This window comes from Falco punctatus (genome assembly GCF_963210335.1).
Source record: "Falco punctatus genome assembly, chromosome: Z".
Taxonomy (NCBI): Eukaryota; Metazoa; Chordata; class Aves; order Falconiformes; family Falconidae; genus Falco; species Falco punctatus.
This window is the reverse complement of record NC_137586.1, coordinates 14,813,528-14,836,966: the sequence shown is the minus strand read 5'-3', so window position 1 is coordinate 14,836,966 and position 23,439 is coordinate 14,813,528. Positions and strand designations below refer to the sequence as shown.

Here is a 23,439-nt window from a genome sequence, read left to right as displayed (position 1 = left end):
AACATAAGCTGCAAAAAAAGAAAAGTGGTGCAATTTCCTTTAACATTTTCAGTGCCTTTGAACGAAAGTTCTTGTGTCACTTTTGTGGATGGAAACCTGCATCTGTGATGCTGTCATCTGTGGCACAGATGCAAACAGCATCCTTCTGAGGCTCGGATGCAGACCCTCTAGGAGGGCACCAGGCTCCCATCACTGGGGTCTGGAAATGGAGAAAGGCAGAGGGAGTCCTCCCTTAGATGGGTCACATACAATGAAACAGCCATCTTCTCTCCCCAAGCCTTCTGGTGCTATGGATAATCCCAGTTTCATTGTGTTTTGCCTGCTTCTGGGCTAGAATGCGAACCGGGAACTAAATGCAAAAACAGTCTTAGTGAAGTTTTTGCCTGAAGAATGCCTGAAGTGAAGTTCAGACTACAGAATTAGCTCTCTAGCAGACCTTCCCAGTAGAGAGAGATCTGGGACTGTGAAGAGCTGACTGATGTATGGGAAAGGTAACTGTTTAAACCTACTAGATAGAAGACCCCCAAGAGAACTCTGTTGAAGTTTGTCCATCCTTGGATTTATGAATGTTTCAATGTGCATCAGGAGAAGACAGCATCTTCTGCTTCGGATTCACAGCCCAGAGTTTCTGTCCAAATGCTGTTTTTTAAAAAACTCTCTTCTTTCCCAAGAACAGTAGGTGTATAAGGAGACTCGGTCCCTCCTCTTGAGGAGGTGACACAGGTCAACAGATAGACCACTATCCCAGGACACAAGACCTGAAGTCAAGCACGCTTTTGAGCTAGAAGAGACCTGAGCTCATGTTCAAATGCATGACCTAAACACAAGGTTCATGCACCTCCTGCTAGCCTACTGAAGCTTCAAATCTCTTTGCCTGAGCAAAAACACTGGAGAGGGGAAGAAACAGTGGGAGATTTCTTCTCTACAAGATAGGCTTTATTCACTCAGCCTGAGCAGGGAATGTGCAGGATGGCAGGAGACTCCGGCTTTGGGGACCTGACATCATCTACTTAGCCAAGATGGGACACAAGTCTGGCCCAAGACCTCCATACAAATATTTGTCATTCTTTATCATCTAGGTTCTGAGAAAAACAATCTGCAGCAACTAGGAAAACCTCTTTAGGCAGAAAAATGCGAGGGAAACCAAGCAGTTACTTTTTCTGCCCGTTCTGCTGTGGTTTACTGGGGAACGAGAGAGGAGCCACAGGCTTGCCAGCTCTTCTGATTTTACGGGTCTCGTGGTATATATTTTTTAATTGCCTGACCCTTGAGACTGTGGGGCTGTGAGGATTTCAAGTCTCATTTAAAAGAGAGGCTGGCATGTAGCTGTTGTGGCTTCAAAGAAATGCTGGAGGTCAAGTCCCAGACCTCAAAAACTAGAGGCAAATACAAAGATAAAATGAATCAAGAATCTCCCCTGGGTTTGGAGGGCCAGGCCCACTGCTTCGAACCCCGGAGGGCTGGCAGTGCTGGAGATATTAAAGATGCTTTTCTAAGAAGGGTATCTGACCGTGCCACGGAGCGGGCCCGGAACGACCAGCCGAGCTGCGCGGCTTCACCCGCCTGGCTGCGGACGGCCCGCCGGGGACGCCGAGGAGCCGCCGGCCGGGGCAGCCCAGCAGCGCAGCCGGCAGCGAGCCACGGGCGGGCGCAGGCCCGAGACGCTCGGTAGCCTCGGGCCCGTTACAACCAGGGCCCCGGCGGCGCGGCCAGCCCGGGCCCTGCCGGCCGGCGGGACGCAGCGGTGCCCCAGGGGCAGGGCCGGGGGTGGCGGCGGCGCCGGGCGGTGCGCGGCGCAGGCTCCTCCCGCAGGCAGCCCGCCAGCCCCTCTCCTCCATCCCTCCCTCCTCCACGGCTCCATCCCTCCTTCCTGTCGGCGCTGCGCACAGCTGCCCGCCGGAGCTGGGCCGCCCGGACCGCGCCGCGGGCAGCCCCGCGCACCCCCCGCGGCATGAGGCTGCCGCCGGGCACGGCGAGGCGGCGGCGGGTGAGTGCCGGGCCCCGGGCAGGGCGGCTTCTCCCGGCGGCGGCCCCGCGGCGGGGCTCCGCTCGCACCTGGGAGGGGGCGGCCCGAGGGGCGCGGCGGTAGATGCCCCCTCCATCCCTGCCTGCGCCCGCCCCGGGGAGGTGCCGGCGAGGAGGGGCGAGCGGGGGGCGGCAGCCCGGCCGGGACCCGGCGGGGCCGCGGGGAGTTTCCGCGCCCCCCGCCCGCCTCCCTGCTCTCCGCTGGCGCGGGCGCTGCGGCTGGGGCTCGGCCGGGGCTGCGGGGCGGGCGGCGGCGGGGCGCGGGGCCGGTGCGGCGCGGACAGCCGCAGCAGCCCCGGGGCTGCGGGGGGAGACCGGCGGCTCCTGTGCAGCCGGCGGCTGGGATAGAAGCTGTGTTTTGTCGACAGCTCGTTCTGCTGGCCGGCAGGTTGGTTGGTGCAAGGACTGAGCAGCGGGTAAATAGTATTTACGCCTCCTGTCGTGCTTCTCATTTTTTTTCTTAAAATGAGTAGCACCTTTTCAGAAAAGGGGAGTTCGGGAGGGGGAACCCGGAGCCCCCTCTGCAGCCGGGGGGCATCCAGACGTGCTGCACGCCTGGGAGCGTGCTGGCTGTACAGGGACACCGGCGCAGTGGCTGCTTGCTGTATCTATTTTGAGTGATTGAATTTCTAATGTGTTTAGAGGTTGTGTTTAAAAAAGATCTCTCTAAGCCTCCGAGGTAGTTCTGGAAGGAGCGTCACTCCCTTGTTGAAATTCAACGTGTGTAAGTGAATCTGAACTGGGCATATTTTGGTGGCGCGCTGCCTGTTGCTTCAGTAGGAATTGGTGATATACGTCGTTTGTTTGGTTTTTAATTGTTATCATTAGTGGATCCTTGGGATTTTTGCTGTAAAAGGGACTAAAGCTCTGGATAGGTACTGTAATCATCTACTGCCGGGGAGAGCTGTGAGCTGTTGAGCAGGAATTGTCTCTGATTCTTTTCCACAGACTTTCACACATAAAACCTCCATTGCAAAAATAAGTCAAATATTCATATTGCATAATCAAGCTGGCCGTGTCCTGTCAAATTCCCTTCGGGGGAGCATGGGCACTGGGTATTTTCCTGCTGTGTTTGAAACCCAGCCTGTTACCTAAGTAAGGCAGTGTGACTTGCCTTTGACATCTCACCTGGAAGTCCGTTCTGCCGTTTTTCCTTACTGGAAAAGAATTCTTTAAGTTCTTCTTAAAGGCTTAGTTCGACTCCACAGCATGAATCCAGACTGTTAATCAGACTTAGCAGGTTTAGTAGCTGTGGGGAAGATTAAAGTCCATGCCATGCCATGGTCCCTCTCAAATCAGCATGTGGCAATGCCAGCAGAGATGGTATGTTTTTTCATGTAGATCCATCAGTGCACATGTGCTTTATATATAAAGCTTTGCACGTCCTGGAAGGAAGACTGCATGAATGCCTTGATCTGCACAAAGTCTGTGCTTGTCCTTAACTTCTCAACCATTGTATGCTGTACGGTTTTGGTGATAAAGATAAGCTTTGATTTCTTTATTTTTTGGTGACAAAGGTAAGCATGCACATAGAAGTCTCCTGGGTTTGGTCCCAATATGAATCAAGATCAAACCAAATATTACGTTTGATGAGGGGAAGGATTAGGATGCAGAAGAGACAGAAGCAAATGCACGAGTGGATCTGTAGTACCGAGCTGTGCCTTATCTGTAGTTGGTTGGTATTGCTTGGTGTGGGTTGCTTGTCATTACCTGCATAGGGGTCTGCAGGTTACTTCTGAGAGGTCTGCTGAGTATACTAAGACAAGACAGTCTAGTGTCAGTAGGTTGCAGGGCTAGGTATCTAAACTAGAAAGTGTTGCAGAAGTCCACAAATGGAAAGCTTAAAAATCACTAACTTGGAGCTGGTTTGGAGTATAGCTTTTAGGCAGCCAATAGATCACCTGATTTTGTTTGATTTTGCTTTCTGTTTACTTAGTCTTTGCATCCTTTCATCTTATCACTGCTTCACCTATTCAGACTTTTATCAGTGTTATTAAGTGATAACAGTTTCCATTGTGCATTCTCCAAACATACTGCTTTAGTAACTTTGAGCCACCAGTGGCAATCACTATCTATGAATTAGATTGTGCAAAATCCCTTTACAGGTGTGCTGAGGAAAGGAAGAGACTTAACCTTTAGGTGAGGGCATTCTCTCAGACTTGCTGAAGGCAAGTCAGAAATATGTGGGAACAGCCATATGCGTGGAGATGCTGTCCAAGAAAGAGAGAAACTTACTTTCACAGGTGGCAAAGCTGCTGCTGCTACTTTAGGAGGGAATTCATGCAACTTTAATTTTCAGGTGCATGGTAGGTTATGAAGTATGGCTATAATGTCACATCTGTTTCAACATCGGTCAGCTCAGGGCTTTAGTGAACATTCCAAAAAAATCTGGATGTATTGATAGGCATAGGTAGTGCTGGAACAGAATCTGTAAATCTATTAGAAACAGCTCTCTTAGGGCATGAATATTAGGTTGTTTAATCCAACTGGCAGCAAGTTACTGGCACCAAGTTTTTTGCCTTGAGATGTGATGTGAGAAGATGTATTTAAAATCAGAATCTTAGGAAGAATTCCACTTGAAAGAGAAAATGGTACCTCACAAAGGAAGTGTCTGGCAGTCTTAAACAATCTGGATGTTTATAAATACTGACTCTATCTTGCAGAGTACGTTGCATCACAAAGCTGTTCCAGATGGATTGTGTTTTTCTGCAGATGACCCAATAGATGATGGGACCAGGTAAATTAAGTTCTTTCCCACTTAACACTGTGTGCCAGAGCTCAGAGGTATGCAGAGGATGCTAAATCCAGCAATTCCTGTTGTGATGGTACGTTTGTTGGATGAAATAAAAAATGATCTGATACAGTTTTAAATAATAGTTTATATTATCTTGTAATGAGCTTATTTGAGCTGTTGAAAGGCAGCTTTTAAATAATGGAAGAGAAAACAAGAAATCGGGAAACTTCTTGGGGTTAGTTTTGTTCCATTTTCAATAGTACATACTGACCTGGGACACAGTTGCAATAGAAACACTGGCATCTTAGGTTCAGACTGATGTTGAAATACAGAGATGATTCAGGTAAGGGGATGTTAATTAGCAGTAGAAGAAAAGGTCTTATAAGGGAGGTTTAAAGATACTCGCATAGGTAAAAGGACTCAAGCAAGATACTGGTGGCTCTTTGAGAGGGGATCCTCTTGCTCTGATTTAGATGTTGATTCTCATGCAGGGAAACATGGACAACAGGCATGTAAGTAGATTTTACTCCTGTTACCATAACTAGCTAGAATTAGTTGAAATAATTCACGTTTTGGTGCAACTTTCCCCCTGATATTTAGTTATGACTCCTTTCTGACAGTTAGGGATAAAAGTTCTGTCTAAAACCAAGAATAATAAGTTACTTCTACATAGTGCTTGAAAGGTGATTGTGCTGTATGCCCCAAAGCTGGTTGATGTATTTCATTCCATGAGCAGTTTAATATAAAAGATATAAATAATCCTTGGGAGCAGGACCTGGAGCCCATGGTCTCTCGCTTCTAGTGAGTGCCCTCTCACAAGGACATGAAGTCCTGCTCCAAGTCAGTGGTTACTTAAGCCGTGGAGAGAAATGCCACCTACAAAAGTCTGGAAAGGTCTCTATCCTGACTCATCTGTTACTTTTGAGTAGTCTCTGGGGTGGCTGGAGGTGTTTCCCATGTCCCAGCAAGTGCTGCGGTGGCAGCGCTGCCTTTGAAAAGGAGCACCACTGCTGCTTTTGTTTTGTGTGTCTAAATAAAAGCAATGGCTTCTGCTTTTTCTGAGGAACCTGATTCTGTGGTTCTGCACACATTTTATCAGCAGACACAGGCAGGGAATAATTGCCTCGTGAATCTTGAGTGTCTAAGCATCAGGCAGGTGTTGTGGCCCTGTCAGAGATGAGACTGTGCGCCTGTGCATGCTGATGCATACAAAATTTATCATCACCTCTCTTTTTCCCTCCCCCGCCCACCCAATACTTAGCTGCAGTTAAATGGGATTTTGGAACATGTTTCTTTTAGTTTTAAGCATCAAAAGTACAGTTTTTATAAGTGCTTAAATGTCTTCAGGGTTCATTTCTCAGAATCTTGTGGATCTCTGGTTCCAGAGTCATTAGCACAGTGGTGGTGGGGGCCATATAAATTCCTGGATGGCCAGAGCTGTTTTCTTACCTGCCTTTGAGGGGTGTAGGGGCAGCTAGGATAGTGATCATGAGCGAACACAGAGGTTCCCGTGTTCTTTGCCTGCCTGCCTTACTGGCTATAAACTAGCAGATGGTAATTTGAATAATGGTATCTGGATGTTCAGATCTGACACTGAGAAGAATATTCAGGGACTGTTTTTCATATGCACCATCAGGTTTTTTGCCGATCATTGCTGTCCTCCCTCCTCAGGAAAATTTGCAATCCCTAAATCTGCAGACTGTGTGAGCCCTCCTGCTGTGCATCTAGATGGTCCTTGTGCTTCCTGCAAGCACCAGAAACTCTCAGCAGGGGCTTTTGCCGCTTTGCTGCTGTCTGCCTTTCCCTGCTGCCGCCTCTTGGAATCACTCCTAGTAGCAGGTTTCACTGCAAGCAGAAAGTGCTTAACCTAAAAATAATTTCTAACCCATTGGTATGACTGTTGGTCAGGGTGTAAGGTTTTGAAGGGCATATGTCTCCCTTCCTTTCACTGCACGCTCTGGAGCGGGCATTGGAGTGAGGTCAAAGACTGTTGCTACAACAGAAGCAGCTTTCCCTTATCCCACAGGCAGAGAACTGCTGAGTTGTCAGCTGTTGAGTCCAAATTATGCCTTTTACTTCAGGGAGCGCAAGTTCTAAAAGCACATGTCATGGAAACAAGGACAGCACTGTAGCAATTCCCTGCTCCTTCTGCCTTGCTTCCTACCCTGCCAAAAACCAGACCCGCAGCACAGCCCACAGCAGAGGATGGGCAGCCTGTGCTGCGTGTTAGGGGAGCACTTGAGAGACAGATGTCTTCCCCCTCTCCTGGGCATACCTGTCAGGGAGCAGGGTCTCCTTTCTCACCTGTAAAACCAGCAATTCAGGGGCAGCTTTCTGCATAACCAAAAAGCCGGCCTCAGTGCCCTGAAATTTCCTCAGGTCTTAAGTAGATAAAGCAGCACTTTCTTGGGGATGCTTTTACGCTGCAGCATTTTCCTTGCCAGCCAAATGGTTTTACCGAGAACAATAACATTGGTTAGAGAATTATTGCGGGTTTTTGATTTGTTTTTGGATGGTGCTGTATTGATGAGCAATATTATACCAGTGTTCTCTGCCTGTATAGCTTACTGCATTTTGATCATCAGTCAAAAACACTGTATTTTGGAATATACGTATATTCCTAAAATAGACATACATATTTGCACTTGCTGTGTACCTATAGCTGCATTGGTAACAGCTTTGTAATATTGACTGAACTCTGATAGCTTTGTATCAAGGTAACCTGGTAGTTTGTAGCACATAATCATGAAATTTAAATAAAGCAAGGTATTTGTATGATTTCTTTAGGTGATAAACACTGTCGGAAAAGTATGCTAGAATGCTTCTTATGCTTGCATAGTTTTTGTCATTATTGCACAAGTTGCTTAAAGGTATAATAAAACATTATTTTTTGTATAATAAAGGTATAATAAAACATAATAAAACAAACTTCTTACAAGTAAGAAGGATGTTTGAAGGTGGTTTACACTGTCGAGCTGGTTCAGAAATGTCCATGTTTTGCTTCTGCGCCTCAGCCATCCATCTAAACTAGTTCTGCTCCCTGAATAAATCAGTTACTTCCCTCCAAGAGGAAGTGCAAGCTTAGTTGAGTAGACAGCATGGTTAAATATTTATTCTGGACCTGTGGATGTAATCTATGGCAAGCTTGGCTAGCATGGTGAGCAGGACAAGCCAGCTCTATCCCAGATGGCTTTGTGCCCTCAAATACCCACCATTTTGTGCCCTTGGGCTTGCCACACATTTCAGCCTAAAGCTTTACAAACTACTTTATTTCATTACTTTGAATGTAGAAGCACAGAAAGAGTTGGTTTGGAGTGAGGTGATGACCTGAACCCCCTGCTGCAAAGTGGTCTGGTCCACGCTGGGACACGTTGGTCCCGAACATTATAAAGGCGAGTCTGTCTGCAGCGTGTAGGCAAAGAGTGAGGATACTTCCACATTGCAGTCCACCACAGTGGTTTGAGCATCTCTGATATTCGTGCTTTCTGTAACTTAATAAGCTGCATTTCAAATTATTAGCAAGTTTGAGAGTTGCAGATCACGTCCCACATGTCTTAGAGAGCCCAGAGAAGAGGGAGATTTGGACAAGTGGTACATGAGGCTTGGCTCATCATGGGGCTGGCCTGGGCACGTAGTTGCCCTTTGGGGCTGTCTGGTGGTACCTGCCGTAGCCTGGCAGCCCTTCTTCTTTCCAAACAGGACTTCACGTGGTCACCCAGAAGTTCTTGCACCAAGACAGCAGTGCTGCACATCATGTGATGTAACCCTGTTTGTATGGCTGACTATGGATTTGCCCTTCTTGAACTGGGTGATCTAATGGCCTCTCTTAACTATAAAATCAGTGAGGACAGAGCTTCAAAATATCTTTCTCAAATAATTGGTCTTAATATTACTGCAGGGCAAAAATGCTGCTTAAATCAAACGAACTTCAGAAGAAAATTATAGTGGTCAGTATTATAGGTGGGGCTTCTGCAGACTCTGAAGCCCAAAGGTGAATGTATGTTATAAGTATTCCGACTACAGCTAATTTTCACAATATTTCATGTTTTGGATCAAGTTCAGCACTTGCGGCAAAAGAGATGTTTGACCTCTGAGGTTTTACAGCTACTCTGGAGCTAAAACCAAGGAGAGAAGCTTTTAATGTTCAATTCTAGGCACAGATAGAGGAGGAGGAGAGAGAAAAAAGAAAACAAAAATGTGATTTATTTATATTGTAGACTTCAGCGTTGTCTTGAGTTATGTCCAGCAAGCACTGGAATACTGTGTGTGAGGTGGACGTGAATGTCAAACTCTTACTTCTGCTAGCATAGAAACCTGCTGGTTCTAAGGATAATAATATCTGTTCCCTAGAGTCTACCTGTTCCTCTTCCTTTTCCCCTCCTTCCCCCTGCTCCACAGTCTTCCAAAGGTCATGGCTATGAGAAGTCTTTAGTGTACATATCTCCAGGCACGTAACTCATAATTCATCTGCTAGAATAGCATTGTCACGATTCCCAATATAGAACAGCCTGCTCCTCCAAATTAAATGTGATCGGCCTGTTTCTTTTTCACAATGCTAGGAAATTTTTGAAAGAAGGTATTTTTGACCAAATGTTGCCTTATGTTTCAAATGACAGGATCAGTCTGGAGGTAAATCCAGCAAGCTGTCGTGTGACCCTTATTATCTTACCTCAAAATCTGTGGCTCGTCCCTTGAACATTGTCTTCTTTCACCATTAAAATGCTTACTAGCATGAAATCTATGCAAGATTTATGCTAATCTAGCCTGACATTGGTGTAGTGTGAACCGAAGACTTTAATATGGGAAGACTTGTATTGAGCCCATATTTAGAATACTTTTAGTTGTGTGTACAATTTTATTTTTTATTTCAATCTGTTCATCCCATCCTTGAAGAGCTTTGCCAGCACTTAATTAGCATTACTTCTCACAATGTGCACTTTTTGGTGGAGGTCTACTCCATGGCATTGACTTTCATATCTCATGTATTGTTGTTTGTGTTTAAATCCTTTCTCTGTGTAGGTAATTGAGAACTGTGATCAAGTAACCTCGTTGAACTAAATAGTTGCATTGTTTTAGGCTTTGCAGCAACAGACAATCTCTCAAACCCAAACTGCTCCAAGTTTGATCCTGTGTACAAATCGACTTTGTACTGGATTAAACCATTTCCGCTGCTAATGAATGGCTTGTTTTTCTCTTGTGCTGTTGGATTGAGTGCTTTTGTAAGGTAGCTTTATCTGTGTTAAGTTGCAAGGATTTTTTTATTTTCAGTGACTTTTATGTATTTATTCGCTTGAGCTGTGACAGCTGATACCTTGAAAATGGAATGTTTTCTGGTTGCTTCCCCATGTTTCAATTAATGAGTGGTGCAGCTGGTGTTAGTATGTGGAGAATTTATCCTGGAAAATGTTAGATTCTTGCCTATTATCCTTTTGCCCTGCTGTATGAGTGCCTGCTAACCAATAGGTAACTCTGGGTTGGAGTTTGGACAGTGATCACTGCAGACAGAAACGGGAGCAAGTGCTCAGCATTGCGACAGCTGCCCATAGAATTAGGTCACTAACAGGTTTTTGGCAAAACTGTTAATTTTCCTCTGTACGCCCTTAAAGACAGAAAGTATGTTTATAATTCCAGATCTTTTCTGAGTGATCCTCTAGCGTAGCATTCTTCACAATGGATTATGTATGAATCTTTTACTTCAGGTACCTGATGTGACTGCCCAGTTCAGCATTCAGCTCTCCTGTATGGAAGACTAAGGACTGAGCCTGTCAAGGCTCCTGCAGCGGCGGTCCTGCCAATGGTGCAAATGTAACTTTATGCGTACCTTTATTCATACGATAAAATTAGTCGTATACCTACACGTTTGCAAATTCAGGAGCAATGTGTGTATGTATGTGGTTACTGAGGCTTATTATCTTACATAAATCAGCAGTTAGTTAGTCATGAGCAGCACTCCATGGCTTTGAAATGCTTTCTCATCAGAGGGTACAGGTGATCTCTTGATAGCATTTAGCTGCTTGTTTCACGGGACTTGAGAATTAAGGTGTATGAGATGCTGCAGTCTAAACCCAGATATTTAACAAACTGATCACTTTTTAAAGAATTTTACAAGTACTGGTAATAATTACCTCCAGCTGATCTCATCTTTTGAAGTAATGTGCATTAATTTTTACATCTTTAATGATAGCAGATTTTTTAAATTATTTTTAATTTTCTTATTTGGAAAAAAACCCCACTTGTCACTTGTATTCCTAATATGTGTATGTACCTCTGATCTTTTTAATCTCTTCTAGTGTAGCTCACAAAGACTTTCTGTATATATTATTCTAAAGTCATATATTTATGTTCCTGAGACATACGCATTGTCATCTAAATATGTTTAGCATTTATGATCTTGTATGGATCCAGTATATAGCTCTTTAATATGGAAAAATGCAGAAATGTGGAAACTGGAGTACTCTCCAGAGATGTTTGAGGTGGTATTACATTTAAATGCTATGTGGCTTCTAATGATTTGCTTTGCAGTGAGATCGGCACAAGTTTTTGTAGAAGAGCATTACACAAAAGGAAGAAAAAGTGAGGCACTGGTGTTTCATACCATGAAATTTACATTAGAGGTTTTTCTGGTCTCTGGATTTAGACAGGTAAGCTTAAAAGAATGATGCTCGGCCTTGTGAGTCATGCACGCAACTGTGTATCTGGGTGGACCTGATTAAATGCATAAAGAACAGAAATTTTCCTAAGGAAGAAAATACTGGAATAGAAGCTAAAAATAAACTGAAGCAGAACGTGTCATTCGTATAACTACAGCAAAATGTTAGTTGTCCAATCAACTCTCTCTTCTCTGCAGTTAGGTTTCCCTTTGCCCCTGTCTTCTCTCCCTGTGCCTGGGCACCTCAATGTGCAGCCACCAGAGAGACCATTGAGAATTGTCGCACGTCTCTTGTTCCCACAGTTGGCCTTGCTCAGCACTTTGGAAACAATGGCTGCTTCATTGCTGATTTGTGAAACAAAAAAGTTAAACATATCAGCAACAATGCATGAAAAATGTGATGAACAACCTTCCAAAGGAATACAGGATTTATTGGTGACAGAAGGTAGTGAGTAAGAAGCCCTTCTTCTTTTGTACATCATCTGCCCGCTCAATACTGAAAGAAGTAAACCATGAGATTTACTAATAATAGCAGGAAGGAAGAGCCCTGTTAAACAGAGATAGCAAAGTTGGAAGGAGTTGTGTGTGTAAAATCCAGCGTTGTTTTTCCCTCTGCGTAGCCCCTTTTTATAGTCATCTTTGAGAAGAGAAAAAAAGAAATCTTTATGAGAAGAATCTGGCTTTTAAGGAAGTATTGAGGGGGAAGAGGCAGATGTAAGTTAGCAATGATGTAGTGATGGTCATGTGAAAATGATGTGAAGATGTGAGATTAAGTTTAGTTGTGGCTTTGAAAATTTCTGCTTTGTATTCTTAACTCTAAGTGTGAATCAGGTCAGGAGAAACTTGTGGAACTGACTCACTCTACGTCCTATTAGTAGAAGTCTCAATTTTCTATGAGCTGCTTTCAGTTTTAAATGAGGTGCGGCATCATTAGCCTTACAGACACTGCTGGCTCAGCACTTAGTGGTGGGTTATTTACAGGGACTCAATTCACTGCTTTTTCCAAGTTCTAAAAGGAATGACAGAAAAGCGTTGCTTTATTTTACAGCAATAAAAATTAATTATACATATGGGTCCTAGCCATCTTGCATATTGTTTAAAAATATTCAGCTTTTCGTTGCTTCGTTCCTTTTGCTGAGCATTATTTTAATGGTGCAGAGTTTGCTTGGGTGTTTGATCCCTCTGAAAAGTACTGTATGCGGAATTTTCCATTCTAAGACCTTCCATGAAATACCTATAGAGGTGCTAGTTTATTTACATCAAGCAAAATCTAGAAACTTTCTAAGATAGAATCAGCCATCAGACAAGATGTAAACTTCTCATTTGGAGTATTCTGAATCTTTTTCAGTATTGTGGGCTGAGAGATTTCAGTCTATTTGAATCGGATTTGAAGTAATTTAGCAGAAATTGGAAACAGAATATGAACTTTCTTATATGTTTTGTTTTAAAACAATGTTCTGCCTAATCTGAATATTCAGCCTAAATTATTTCAAATGGAAAGTCAGGTGTTAATTTCATTGTAATCCAACTATATCTTGTGCCTTTGGCATTGCAGTAAGTGATTTATTTCAGTTAGGGCAATACAATTAAGGAAGTGACGCATGACTGTAGAGCTGGGGGTAACAAGGAGGAGTACACTAAAACTAAGCTGAGGCTGTCTGTATTTTGAAGGTGTCAAAGTCTATTAGAGGGATAGAAAGGATAATATGGATGAATCAGTTTATGTTGAGGCACTGGGTTGCTAGCTGTGCTGCTGTGAGAGTTGATCCACAAGTGGATCCCAGGTCCCTTGCAGAGACCTGGAAACCTTTGTGAGAGGAGCAAAGCAGACAAGGAGGAGTAAGTGGTATTAGCTTCAGACAACTGGATTAGTTGTGCCTGCATGTCTTTTGGGTCCATGGCTCCAATGAAGGCTGTGAGCAGCAAGAGCATAAGCGGGTGCTGGTACCATGACCGGGTGTGCATGTGGGAGGATGTCAGTTTCCAGTAGCTGTGTCTGTGTTACATGCATGCGCAAGTGCAAGAGTTAGTATTTTTCTTCATAGTCTGGCAGTGGTCTCTCTTGGGTCTGTTGAAGTTAATTAGGAAAGAGACCAGCTCTGGTGCATTATCAACTGTAGAAGTCAATATTTGTATTTCTGAGTACTTAAGATTAATTCCTGCACTTTGCTGCCTTACGAGGAGGATACGGATGTATATGCATAAATGAAAGGCTGGAGGAAAATAAGGTATAATGAAAACAGTATATGAAAGAAATAAATGCTAACTGCTATGTAATTATGCATGGGCAGATTTGTTCTGATAATGTCGTACTACATTGCAAACCTTCCTTCTTTGGAGAGGTTGGAAGGGGAGTGGCAGGGCTTGAGTACCCACTTGGGAGTGAAGCACCAGGGAAAGCATTTGCTCGCCCCGGTGGAAGGGTAGGCTACACATCATAACATGCTGCAGTATGTCTTCATGTGACATGTCTGGTACTTACAAAGAGTGGAAATACAGCGGTGCATGAAAGCTTTTACAGTATCAAGAAAGATTAATACAATGGGAATTTATGAGAAAGTATAGATATATAGTTTCAGGAGCTGGCCATTCCCTCGATTACTAAACAATCAATTTGTTTCTCGTAAGTGACTCTCATTCCTTACATTCACTCTAAAAGGATATTGCATAACTTTTGCTCATTATTCTCAATATATTATTTATTGTGAAAGCCACATTTCAGCATTTGATCTATTTATATGCTGTTTGTACACATGAAGTCAGACTTTCTTTGGATTCAGTTCATTGTACCTTAAAAATAATTTGAATACCACAGGTTTCATTGTAAACAGTGAAGGATTCCAACCCTCAGGTCATTGCCAGTGGTTTAAATAAAAGACACTTGGCATTGTTTCAGTAATTATCAGTGTTCTCTTATAAAACCAATTAGGCTTTTCCTGTGATGGAAAGAATATTAAAGGTCATGCAGTTCAAAGTAAGTTTTTAGACATTACCAAATTAAGGAAAATAAACTCCTTCATTAATAAGGTCAACTTATTTAATGTTTATTAGTTCATAAGGATGCGTGAGCTGGAGAGAACTGGCAGGGACAGAATTATGTAGATAACATGATTTTTCTAGGGAACAGCAATTTTTTTCCCGCAGCCCTCTTTGTAAAGTCTGAGTGACATGGTCTAGCCCTTGAACCAGAATGAGCAAAGTGCAATTGACAATGTGGGCAAATGGTTTCCTCAGAAGATAAACTATCTTGAGAACTACACAGAGATGAACAGTACCCCCTAAAAAATGGAATATGCTTTGGAATATTTGGCTTGTGTTTTATTTCAGTTATGTGTCAGTAAAAGACGGCAAGCACTGGCAAAGTGGGAAACCTTCTCTGTGTATTTTAATTTGATTCTAGGTTTATAAACTGCAAAAAATGCGGGTACATTTGTTTCTGTGCATTGTACCTGTATGATAATGGGGTTTTTTAATATGTGCGAAGTAATCGGACTTGTGTGCCTTTGCTCTATGTACTTGTTCCATGCTGCGTTGCAAAGCACAAGAATTCAAGGAAGTCTGTCGACCGTGAGATCACTGAATTCAAGCATATCAGGAAATGTGTGTAGCTGTGTCAGATTTATGCAAACACATAAGCTGAATCCTTCACCTTACTGCAGTAGTAATTTGCCAGTTGTAGTATGCATCAAAAAAAAATTTTGAATGGGTTAATATACGGGTGTGTAAATGACTTGGAGCCATTTCCTTGTCCTGTGCAGCACAATATCCTAGAATATGAACATTTCGCTTTTGGCCAGTGGCGTCCCTTAACCTTCACCCCTTTGCTTTGTTCAGATGATTAGGTGTTTTCCATCTGCACCTCTGTGGGAGAAGCTGTGCTTGTTAATTTGAGCTGACTTCCTAAGGAAATTGGGTTTATCTGATAATGCTTGGTCTGTCCTCTTACCCCTGCGGTAACCTTTGAACATGCTGCCCATGTTCAGTTCCCTCAGAATGAGGAGGTGAGTTCTCAGCATACTATGTCCTTACAATCTTGACAAAACTCTGCAGCTGGATGGAGAGATCCCACTGAGGAAATCGCTGCAGAGTAAAGTCAACTTTTACTGGACTGCAGTCCAGGCCTCTCTAGTGTGCCTTCTCTGACATCTAATAAGGCTTAGGGGGTAATCTATAATACCATTTGCCTGATATGTAACAACAGTAAATCGTGAACAGCCTTGCAGATGTCCCAAAACATATTTAGTCTATTTTTGGTAGTATTAGGATTCACTGCTTTTCTCAGAAGCGTTTGTTTTCTGTTGTTACCATCTGGAGTGCAGTGCTGTGTTCCTAGTAGGGATGGATGTGCTTGTATTTAACAATGAACTCAGTGGCTAATTGACATGGGCAAGGATTTCCAAACTCAGGAGTCAGACACACAATTTTCTGTTCAAAGCGTCGTTTTTCTGGAAACCTCACGCTAAGAACATCAAATGCAATGTCTGGCTTGGGGACCACTCATGTATGGTGTATGCTGGGCAATGTGTGGAGAATGACGCCAGTAGGACTAACAGTTTCCAAATTAGCATACAGTTTAATTGAAAACAGGCATAATTCAGTGAGAACAAAAGGCAAAGCGTGCATAATGTGTATTTAGCTTGAAAAAACAAAAATGTCATCTAATAAGTTCAGTTTTAATTGTGGTAAAAATAAATCATCGATTCCTGCAGTCTCTTTGCTTTGTTCTGCCCTTTCTTTCAGTCCACTGCTCTGCCTGACTGCCCTGCCTCTTCAGTATCACTGTGCTTCTTTTTTCTTTCCAGCCTGGCTGTCCCAGCAGGGATATTCTTCCTACGTCTCTTCATAAGCCACCTGGCTTGTTCTTGTTTTGTGGTTTTTGTTTGACATCAGTAACCTGAAGGCGTCTTCCACTTTACTTTCCAAATCATTCTCAAAATTACTTCCATTGCTATGATTAAACTATCTTGATATCTGCTTCTTCTATATATTTTCCTTTCTTTCTCAAAGCAAGTCCTAAGGGTCTCAGTTTTTGTGTGCCTGTGTGTTGTGCTATCCAACAGGTCCTAAATGCTTTTGTAAAATCACCCTTGAATTGTGGTGCTTGTTCATGGATTTCTTAAGCAAGTTACTTCAGGCCTTTCTGATCCTTGTCCTGTATGTCGTCTTCATGCATCACCCTCCCCAGGTCAGGAAATACCATGCAAAGGGTTTTCTCTTGTCTCTTTGCCAAGTGATGGTGCTTCTCCTGCTAATCACTACGTGGAAGTACGCACCAGCTCTCCCAGTCTGCAACTTGCTTATTTGTATTCCCATAGTGTTTAATAGTCCTAGGACTGGGGGAAAGGAAGAACTCGAAATACTGGAAAGCAGATGCAGCTGCACATTGCCCTTAGATTATGAGCCAGGTGAAACGTTTACTCAGCTGGGGAGGCACTTGTTGGTAATGTTTCTTGCCAAAATGCTTGCCTTTGTAGATGGTGCTTGTGGCCAGGACCTTTGGAAATGAATTGTTGAAGTGTTGATCCTTGTGTTGAGCCTGTGTGTAGCATGCTGACATTGCACTTTTGTGGAGCCAAAGCAGGCTGAGGTGGCTGCAGCGTACCTGGGGTGGCTTCTCAGCATCTTGGAGGTGATGCTGCTGTTTGGAAGCTAGAGGAAGCAGTGAGGAGGGGATTTTTCTCCTGATGCTTGACAGGAAAAAACCCAACAAAACGAAGTTTGTCTCATAGGACAAAAGATTTGGCCTTGTGCATGCCTGCATATTTACTGTGTAGTATCTTAACACCCTGTCTTTGCTCCTTTATTCTCCACTGCAGGTTGGGAGAGTGCATTTGGTGCAGATAGACGACTTGAATTATTTTATCAGCTTTCAAAAAGAGAAATAGCAGAATCTTTAATTCCTCAGAACTGGGGAAAGCCAGATTCCCAAATGGGATTCAGCTTTCATTTATAAACGGGTTTTAGTGATTCATGTCCTGCGAATCTTTTTGAACATGGAATGGTGCCATGTTATAAAACAGAGAGGGAAAGCCTGGATTTAGATTACTAAAGAGAGATTTTTGTCTCAACTTTGGGAATTTTTTTAAGGAGGGAGAAGAATGTACTCTCTTGAAAAACAGCCAGACCCCCTCAAATAAATATTATTAATTCTACTTCCATTTTGTTTTATTACTCAGCTAGCTTTAAAGTCAATGACTGAAGACTGTGGGATCAGCAAAGCTGTTCTAAAGAAAGCCAGTTCATCTTCTGTTTCTGTGTTCATTGTCTTTACTGTCAGCTGTATTGGCAATTTGCTTGGTTTCCCAGAAATGTGTACTTCTGGCATGGCCTTTCAGATAGGGGAATTTTTTTGGAAGCTTTCTGTTGGCAGTTGTAGGATGTGTAATTCGATATTTTCCTTTTTTTCTGGAACGTAGACATGTTTTCTTTCACTTTGAAGGTTAAATTAGTATCTTTGGGCAGGGACAAGTAAAATGAGAGTTCTCCACCTGCTAAGCAGAATAATTTTTCTTCTAACAATAAGGTTTTGATCTAGACACATACTTAGCACTGGCATTTCTACCTGGCTGTATTTGGGATGACGGGTGTTCAGTATGGCCAAAAATGCAGCCTGCCATCAGGCTGTACAATTTCTTGGTGATGTGCTGTATAATAATTTTCCTTGAGAGATTTTAGTGTTCCATTTGGTGGTAAATGGTTATGATGATACGTTTAATTGTGGAGAAAAAAACAAATAAATTGTAATGAGAAAATTTATTGACACATATTTCTTCCATTATGTTTAATACCTAAGTTTATACTGGTGTCATGGTTTCATCTAGTATTCTTAGCTTACAGTTTCCCTAATCCTTTTGTATAAGCTGACTGTAACCGTTTCTGTTTAGGTATTTGCTTGTGGAGCACAAACATAGCCATAAATGTGTGGCCGCTGATGCTCACTCAATTCACAGATCTTTTAAAAACCAAATTTGGAGGGTTGTGACTGGTAGATCAGACTGCAGGCAGAAAGCAGGCGAGAAGATTTTTGATTTTTTATCTGTTTTGTTTGTTTGTTTTCAGAGTGGTTTCCAAGCACATGACAATGAAATACATTCGAAGACCAGAAAACTCATAAGTACAACAGAGCTTTGGAGAACTTCTATGTTTAGAGAAATGATCTGATACCACTGGCTAAGAAAATACTTTTTTTTTCCCCTCTGAAGAGAATAGAGCATTTGGTCAGATATGCAGAACCAGCTAAATACATAATATGAAACACAGTTAGTAGCAGAGATACCAGTTATCTTCTGTTTTTCCCTTTGAGAGGTTAAGGTTAAAAAGGCTGGTAATGTCTTAACATGTTACTGTCAAACAGCCAGTGCTGCCCTGATGTTCTCAGCTTGTCACAGAACCTTTAGCCTTATTCACAGCTTACAATGTTTTGAAGGAATGGTGTCCACAGATATTTTCCCAGGCACACGTTACTGGCTTGGAGTACTTTCCCCTGTCTTGCCTATCTGATCACCAGTAGGTGCACCGTGTGCATCAAAACGTCTTTAAAAGTCACCTAAAAGTCCAAAGGTGGTATTGAGCTGTCTTAAATAAGGGCCACCATCCATTGGCTTCAGTGTTGAAGAATCTGGATCTAATTGTTTCTTTTTCAGCTTATTTACATAAAAAAGCTTGTTAAAATGACTTTGTTCTCACCACAGGCCCAAGGGTAGTTCCTCTGCACAACGTAAAGCCCTGAGCAGAAGTCAGGGCATCTCCATGTCTGTAGCTTCCAACAGTTACTGTGAAATCCTGCTTGTAGTAGCTGCTCTTAAATATTGGCAATTACATGGTGAAGCCTGCCATGCCTTTGCTTAATTTGCATGTGAACACTTTTTGGATGCACACGCAATGTTGTTCCTTAGAATAGATTTATGGGAGGATTTTTCCTTATTTTAAAATTTCAAAAGTAAAAAGACCTTGTCAGGCAAGGCCTTTGATATGAATTTGGTCTGTAAATATACTCATGCTAAGTCAGGAGGTTTGCAGTCCATTTGATGATGAAATTGCAGTCTGAAGTACTAGATAAACAGCTACGTGGCAGCTTTATACACCAGGGACAGGATCACACACTGAAATTGAGTCAACAAGGTCTGAATGTTGGGAGAAAGCAAACACGGCATGGGCTGTGTAAACACATCCTGCACATAGGCTTGCCTTAGAAAAGTTCCTTCATTGTGCTTGATAATGCTCAGGCCGCAGGGGGCAGAAATACTTTGAAGCTGAGGATACAGCAAGTTTGATCCACGGAGAAATACTTGTTCCAGGAATGATCAGAAATCTGGAAAGTGAGACTCGGAAATGGTGAAAAAAACGAGAGGTTTTAAGGGAGGAGCTAGTAGAGACCTGGTATTGGTCATCTTCTATGTAAGAGGTTGCTGCAAGGCAGAGGATAAATTGTTCTTTGTCAGCTGGAGATAGGACAAAGTAATGCGCTTGAAATGAGTATAGAGAGTTGCGTAGCACATCGAGGGCACTAATGATAGTGCCAGTGAAGTGACACGTATAGATTGCCCAAGGAAATGAGATTTTATGGGATGTGCTGTTTCTGATGTTTTTCAAGGTGAACAAATGGTTTAGCTGCAGCTGCTTTTCCTGGTGGAGAGCACAGGCTGGCCTCTTTCATACCACTTTGTAAAAATAAAGACTTAAAATGTAAAGCATGTACACCTAGTAGCAAGTGCTCCTGTTGCACTCCAGCCAGCCCTGGTCAAGGTTTTTTCTTCCTCAGAGTTCTCTTGTCCTAAATAAGTATCTCTGACTCTTGCATTGTCCTTTCCATATTAAGAGTACATCTGCCCTGAAGATAACATGCTTTCCATCTCTGTCCAGGTTAAGGAAAAACCTCCATGCCTTGTTCAAATTAGCCTTGAACTGATGGAAGGCAGCTTTCATCCAAAGAAAGTGAAATTCCTATTTTTAAATTATTTCAATTATTTTGTAAATTTATAATTAAAACAAGCCTATAAATGGGGTTCTTTTCCCCTGACTAATGGCATTTAATTATGCGACATGAGGCTTCAAATGGCCAACTTTTCAGCAAGCTGTAAAATGTGTATGAGAAGACAAGAACCAGGCAGTCTATGCTTCTTAGGAAAGATTGTGGTTTACAAGAAACTCATCATACTCTGCATGAAAGTACATGAAGACTCTGAAACAGAAATTAAAACTGTACTTGAGTTAGAAAAATGTGTTATGACTCAAATTTCTTGTAATTCACTGCTGTGATGTTACTCTTAAAACTTCTGCACTAGGGGAACTACTCAGTAAGTTGTGTATTGAAAGAGTGTTCAGCAAAGCAAAAGATTTTCTTGAAACACACATATACATATAGTTGCTGAATCTGCCTTGTAAACCTGGCATGACCAAACAAGTTTTGCACAATCCTGTACAGATAATAAGTTTAGAAAGTGAGAGCTTTGGGATTTAATTAACTTCACAAGGCAGTTTTCTCTCCTTCAAGTGGCATCAGTTCTTTCCCTTTTTCTTTTCCATTCTTTCCTGGGCTTCCACTAGCTGATAGGGGACTGTCAAGTGATTTAGATATAAAACTTGAAATTTTGATTTTGAGCTTTTGTGCAAACCAGAAATGGACTTCTCATAAACTCACAATAAACGCATAAACAAACAGATGTAATTTACATGTATGTCACAAATCAGTCATTTTATTCGTGTACCTCCCAGGCCTGTCTGAATGGTCTTCACATTTTTGATTAAGTTATAGGTTTGTGAGCAAAGTTTAAACCTGGTTGTAACATCCAGTATTTTCATTAGTAACATGGACAGACAGGATATGAAGACCCTGAGAGACACCAAAATGCAGTAGGGGGCTTATGGCACAGAGGTTATTATATTTCATGTGCTGGTGGGTTCTTGATTCAGCTTTACCTGAGCATGGGTTTGTCAGATTTCACTCTTTATTTGGCCTTTAACAAGTTGTACAGCGTGGATATTACAGTTTAGGAATATAGAAGAGAAGAACTGAACATGTCTGCGGGTAGTATAGCTTAAATCAGTATGTTTGTAGCGAGGTCGTCAGATGGCTTGAGAACATGGTGGAAACAAAACAATTGTTAAGTTTTAAGGGTGTTTCTTCCCTCCAGATGTAAAACTGCCCTTTACTGCAGGGTCTCTCTCAGGTGCTGTGCTCTCTGGGCCTTTCCCTCAGCCTGGTTATTGCAGACCAGGGTGAAGAAGCAAAATGTCCCCTTGTGAACATATTTGGATTATTTGACATAGTGCCAATGTGTTTCTCCTCACACAGTGCAGAACGGTGAGGGACAGGAGAGCATTTTGGCCATTCCCAGCTGTAACCCTGAGGGAGAACTCCTTAAAAAAAAAGTAACTAAAAATACATGGCCATATTGCAGGGATGAGGAAGCACACTCCTGGTGGCACAGAGGACTTCAGTGAAGAGAGGTTTCTTTTAAAATTACGGAGGCTTTTCGACAAAGTCTGATATTCTGACAATGGGGTACCTCTAGCTTTGGAAGAGATTTCTAAGACATGGTCAGGAGCCTTTCTACTTCAGAATTTTAGAAGAAGTAGCCTGGAAAAAACAGAAGTTTTACAAAACGGCTCTGCAGGAGAGGCTGGCTCAGCTATGTTCTTAACACAAAATGGCCCAGCTCCTGCTGGTCACCAGGAGAAGGCCCCTTCCACAGGGGAGCTACAGTCTCTGGGAGGCTGCTCAAGTCTCAGAGCTTTCAGGTGGCAGGGAGAGAATGGACTTGGGAAGGATTGGCTAGGCTTTAGGGTGAGCTTTCCTGCAATTTTCTTTTTAAGAACGAAACCTGATGGTGGCTGATGTGTGGGTGGACCTGAATGAGTTCCCCAGCTTCCGCCAAACAGTTGGACTTCTCTTGGAAAAACATGCAACCCCTTAATCTTCAAAGAACACATTAAATGTAGTAGTCTAGATAATTTTTACCTTAAGGTTTACAGCAACAAGTGCCTTTTGTTAGAGAAATGGCTGCCTTTTGTTTTTTTCTTTCTGTTTTTCTGGGTTTTTTTCCTCCAGACATAATTACTTAACACTGGTTTGAGCCAGTGATCCTGAGTGATCAGATCTGGTTCTGCAGTGTCTTGGATATCCTGTAGCTTTGAGTAGCAGCAATATGAAAAGTGAGCAGAGTGGGGAGGAAAACACGTGGGCTCTCCTGCCCCCTTAAACCTGTAACTGAAGCAGGGGACGTTTCTATTCACGGTGAACAAGACCCATTGTGAATGTGCCATTTCATCAAGCGTCTTGCTTGCCAGACAACATAGAAAAAGGAGTCGCTGTGCCTGGGAGGAGCACTGAAAATGAAAAGTAGATGGAACAAAAAGTGGCCTTTGTGAAGTACCAGCTCTGGAATTTTAAAGGGTTTTTTTTGTTTGTTTTTGTTTTTAATTTTAGAGCTGACCAGTTTGTTGGAAGATGACATTTGTTCCTGCTTGAAGCTTCTGTTTTGAAAACCAACAGTAGAAGGATGTGGAATAATTCAAGCCTCTGCTGCCTTTTAGCGCTAGCTATTTTATGTTTAAGAAGCTTAATATATAGCCAAGAGATAGGTGAGTTTATTGCAATGTAACTCACTGATTACTTTTTCTTTGTAGCTTCTCTACTGACACCATTTAATTGCATTGCTTTCCTCCTATATGTATGTTCCAAAACCATCACCTCTGTGGTCCCACAGCATCCTAGGCATGGAGGTAGTACAAGGCTTGGTCTCTGCTTTCTAGCCTAGCACCCAGTGGCATCTTGTAAACCAGTGCAAAACTGGGTGCTGAATTCTCCATAATGCAACTGTGATAGTCTGCATATGCAGTTGTGTAAATGTCAGCATTCAGACCTTCTTGCTGTGTATGTCAGCTGTCTGTGACAATTTCACACATTATCAGTAATTGCCCTTCTGTTATTAATTGCCCTCAATGTGGGACAAAGGAAAAGAGCAAAAAACTTGTTAAGTTTATCGTCAAAGCTTGTGGTTTTGCCATTGGCCCAAAGTCTGCTTATTAG

At 42.7% G+C, this 23,439-nt stretch overlaps 1 protein-coding gene across 6 annotated transcripts in view; it reads left to right on the top strand.

The window, feature by feature from the left end:
• The first annotated feature begins 396 nt into the window (after positions 1-396).
• Positions 397-23,439, top strand: part of LOC308056543 (leukemia inhibitory factor receptor-like) — a 55,554-nt gene continuing 32,511 nt past the window's right edge. The window contains exons 1-3 of one of the 6 annotated variants that reach the window (XM_080372114.1): positions 397-1,987; positions 4,689-4,762; positions 22,837-22,991. In XM_080372114.1, the coding sequence (XP_080228240.1) occupies positions 22,910-22,991 (82 nt within the window). In that variant the 5' untranslated portion in view covers positions 397-1,987; positions 4,689-4,762; positions 22,837-22,909. The other 5 variants (XM_080372111.1, XM_080372110.1, XM_080372113.1 and 2 more) reach the window with 5 other exon arrangements.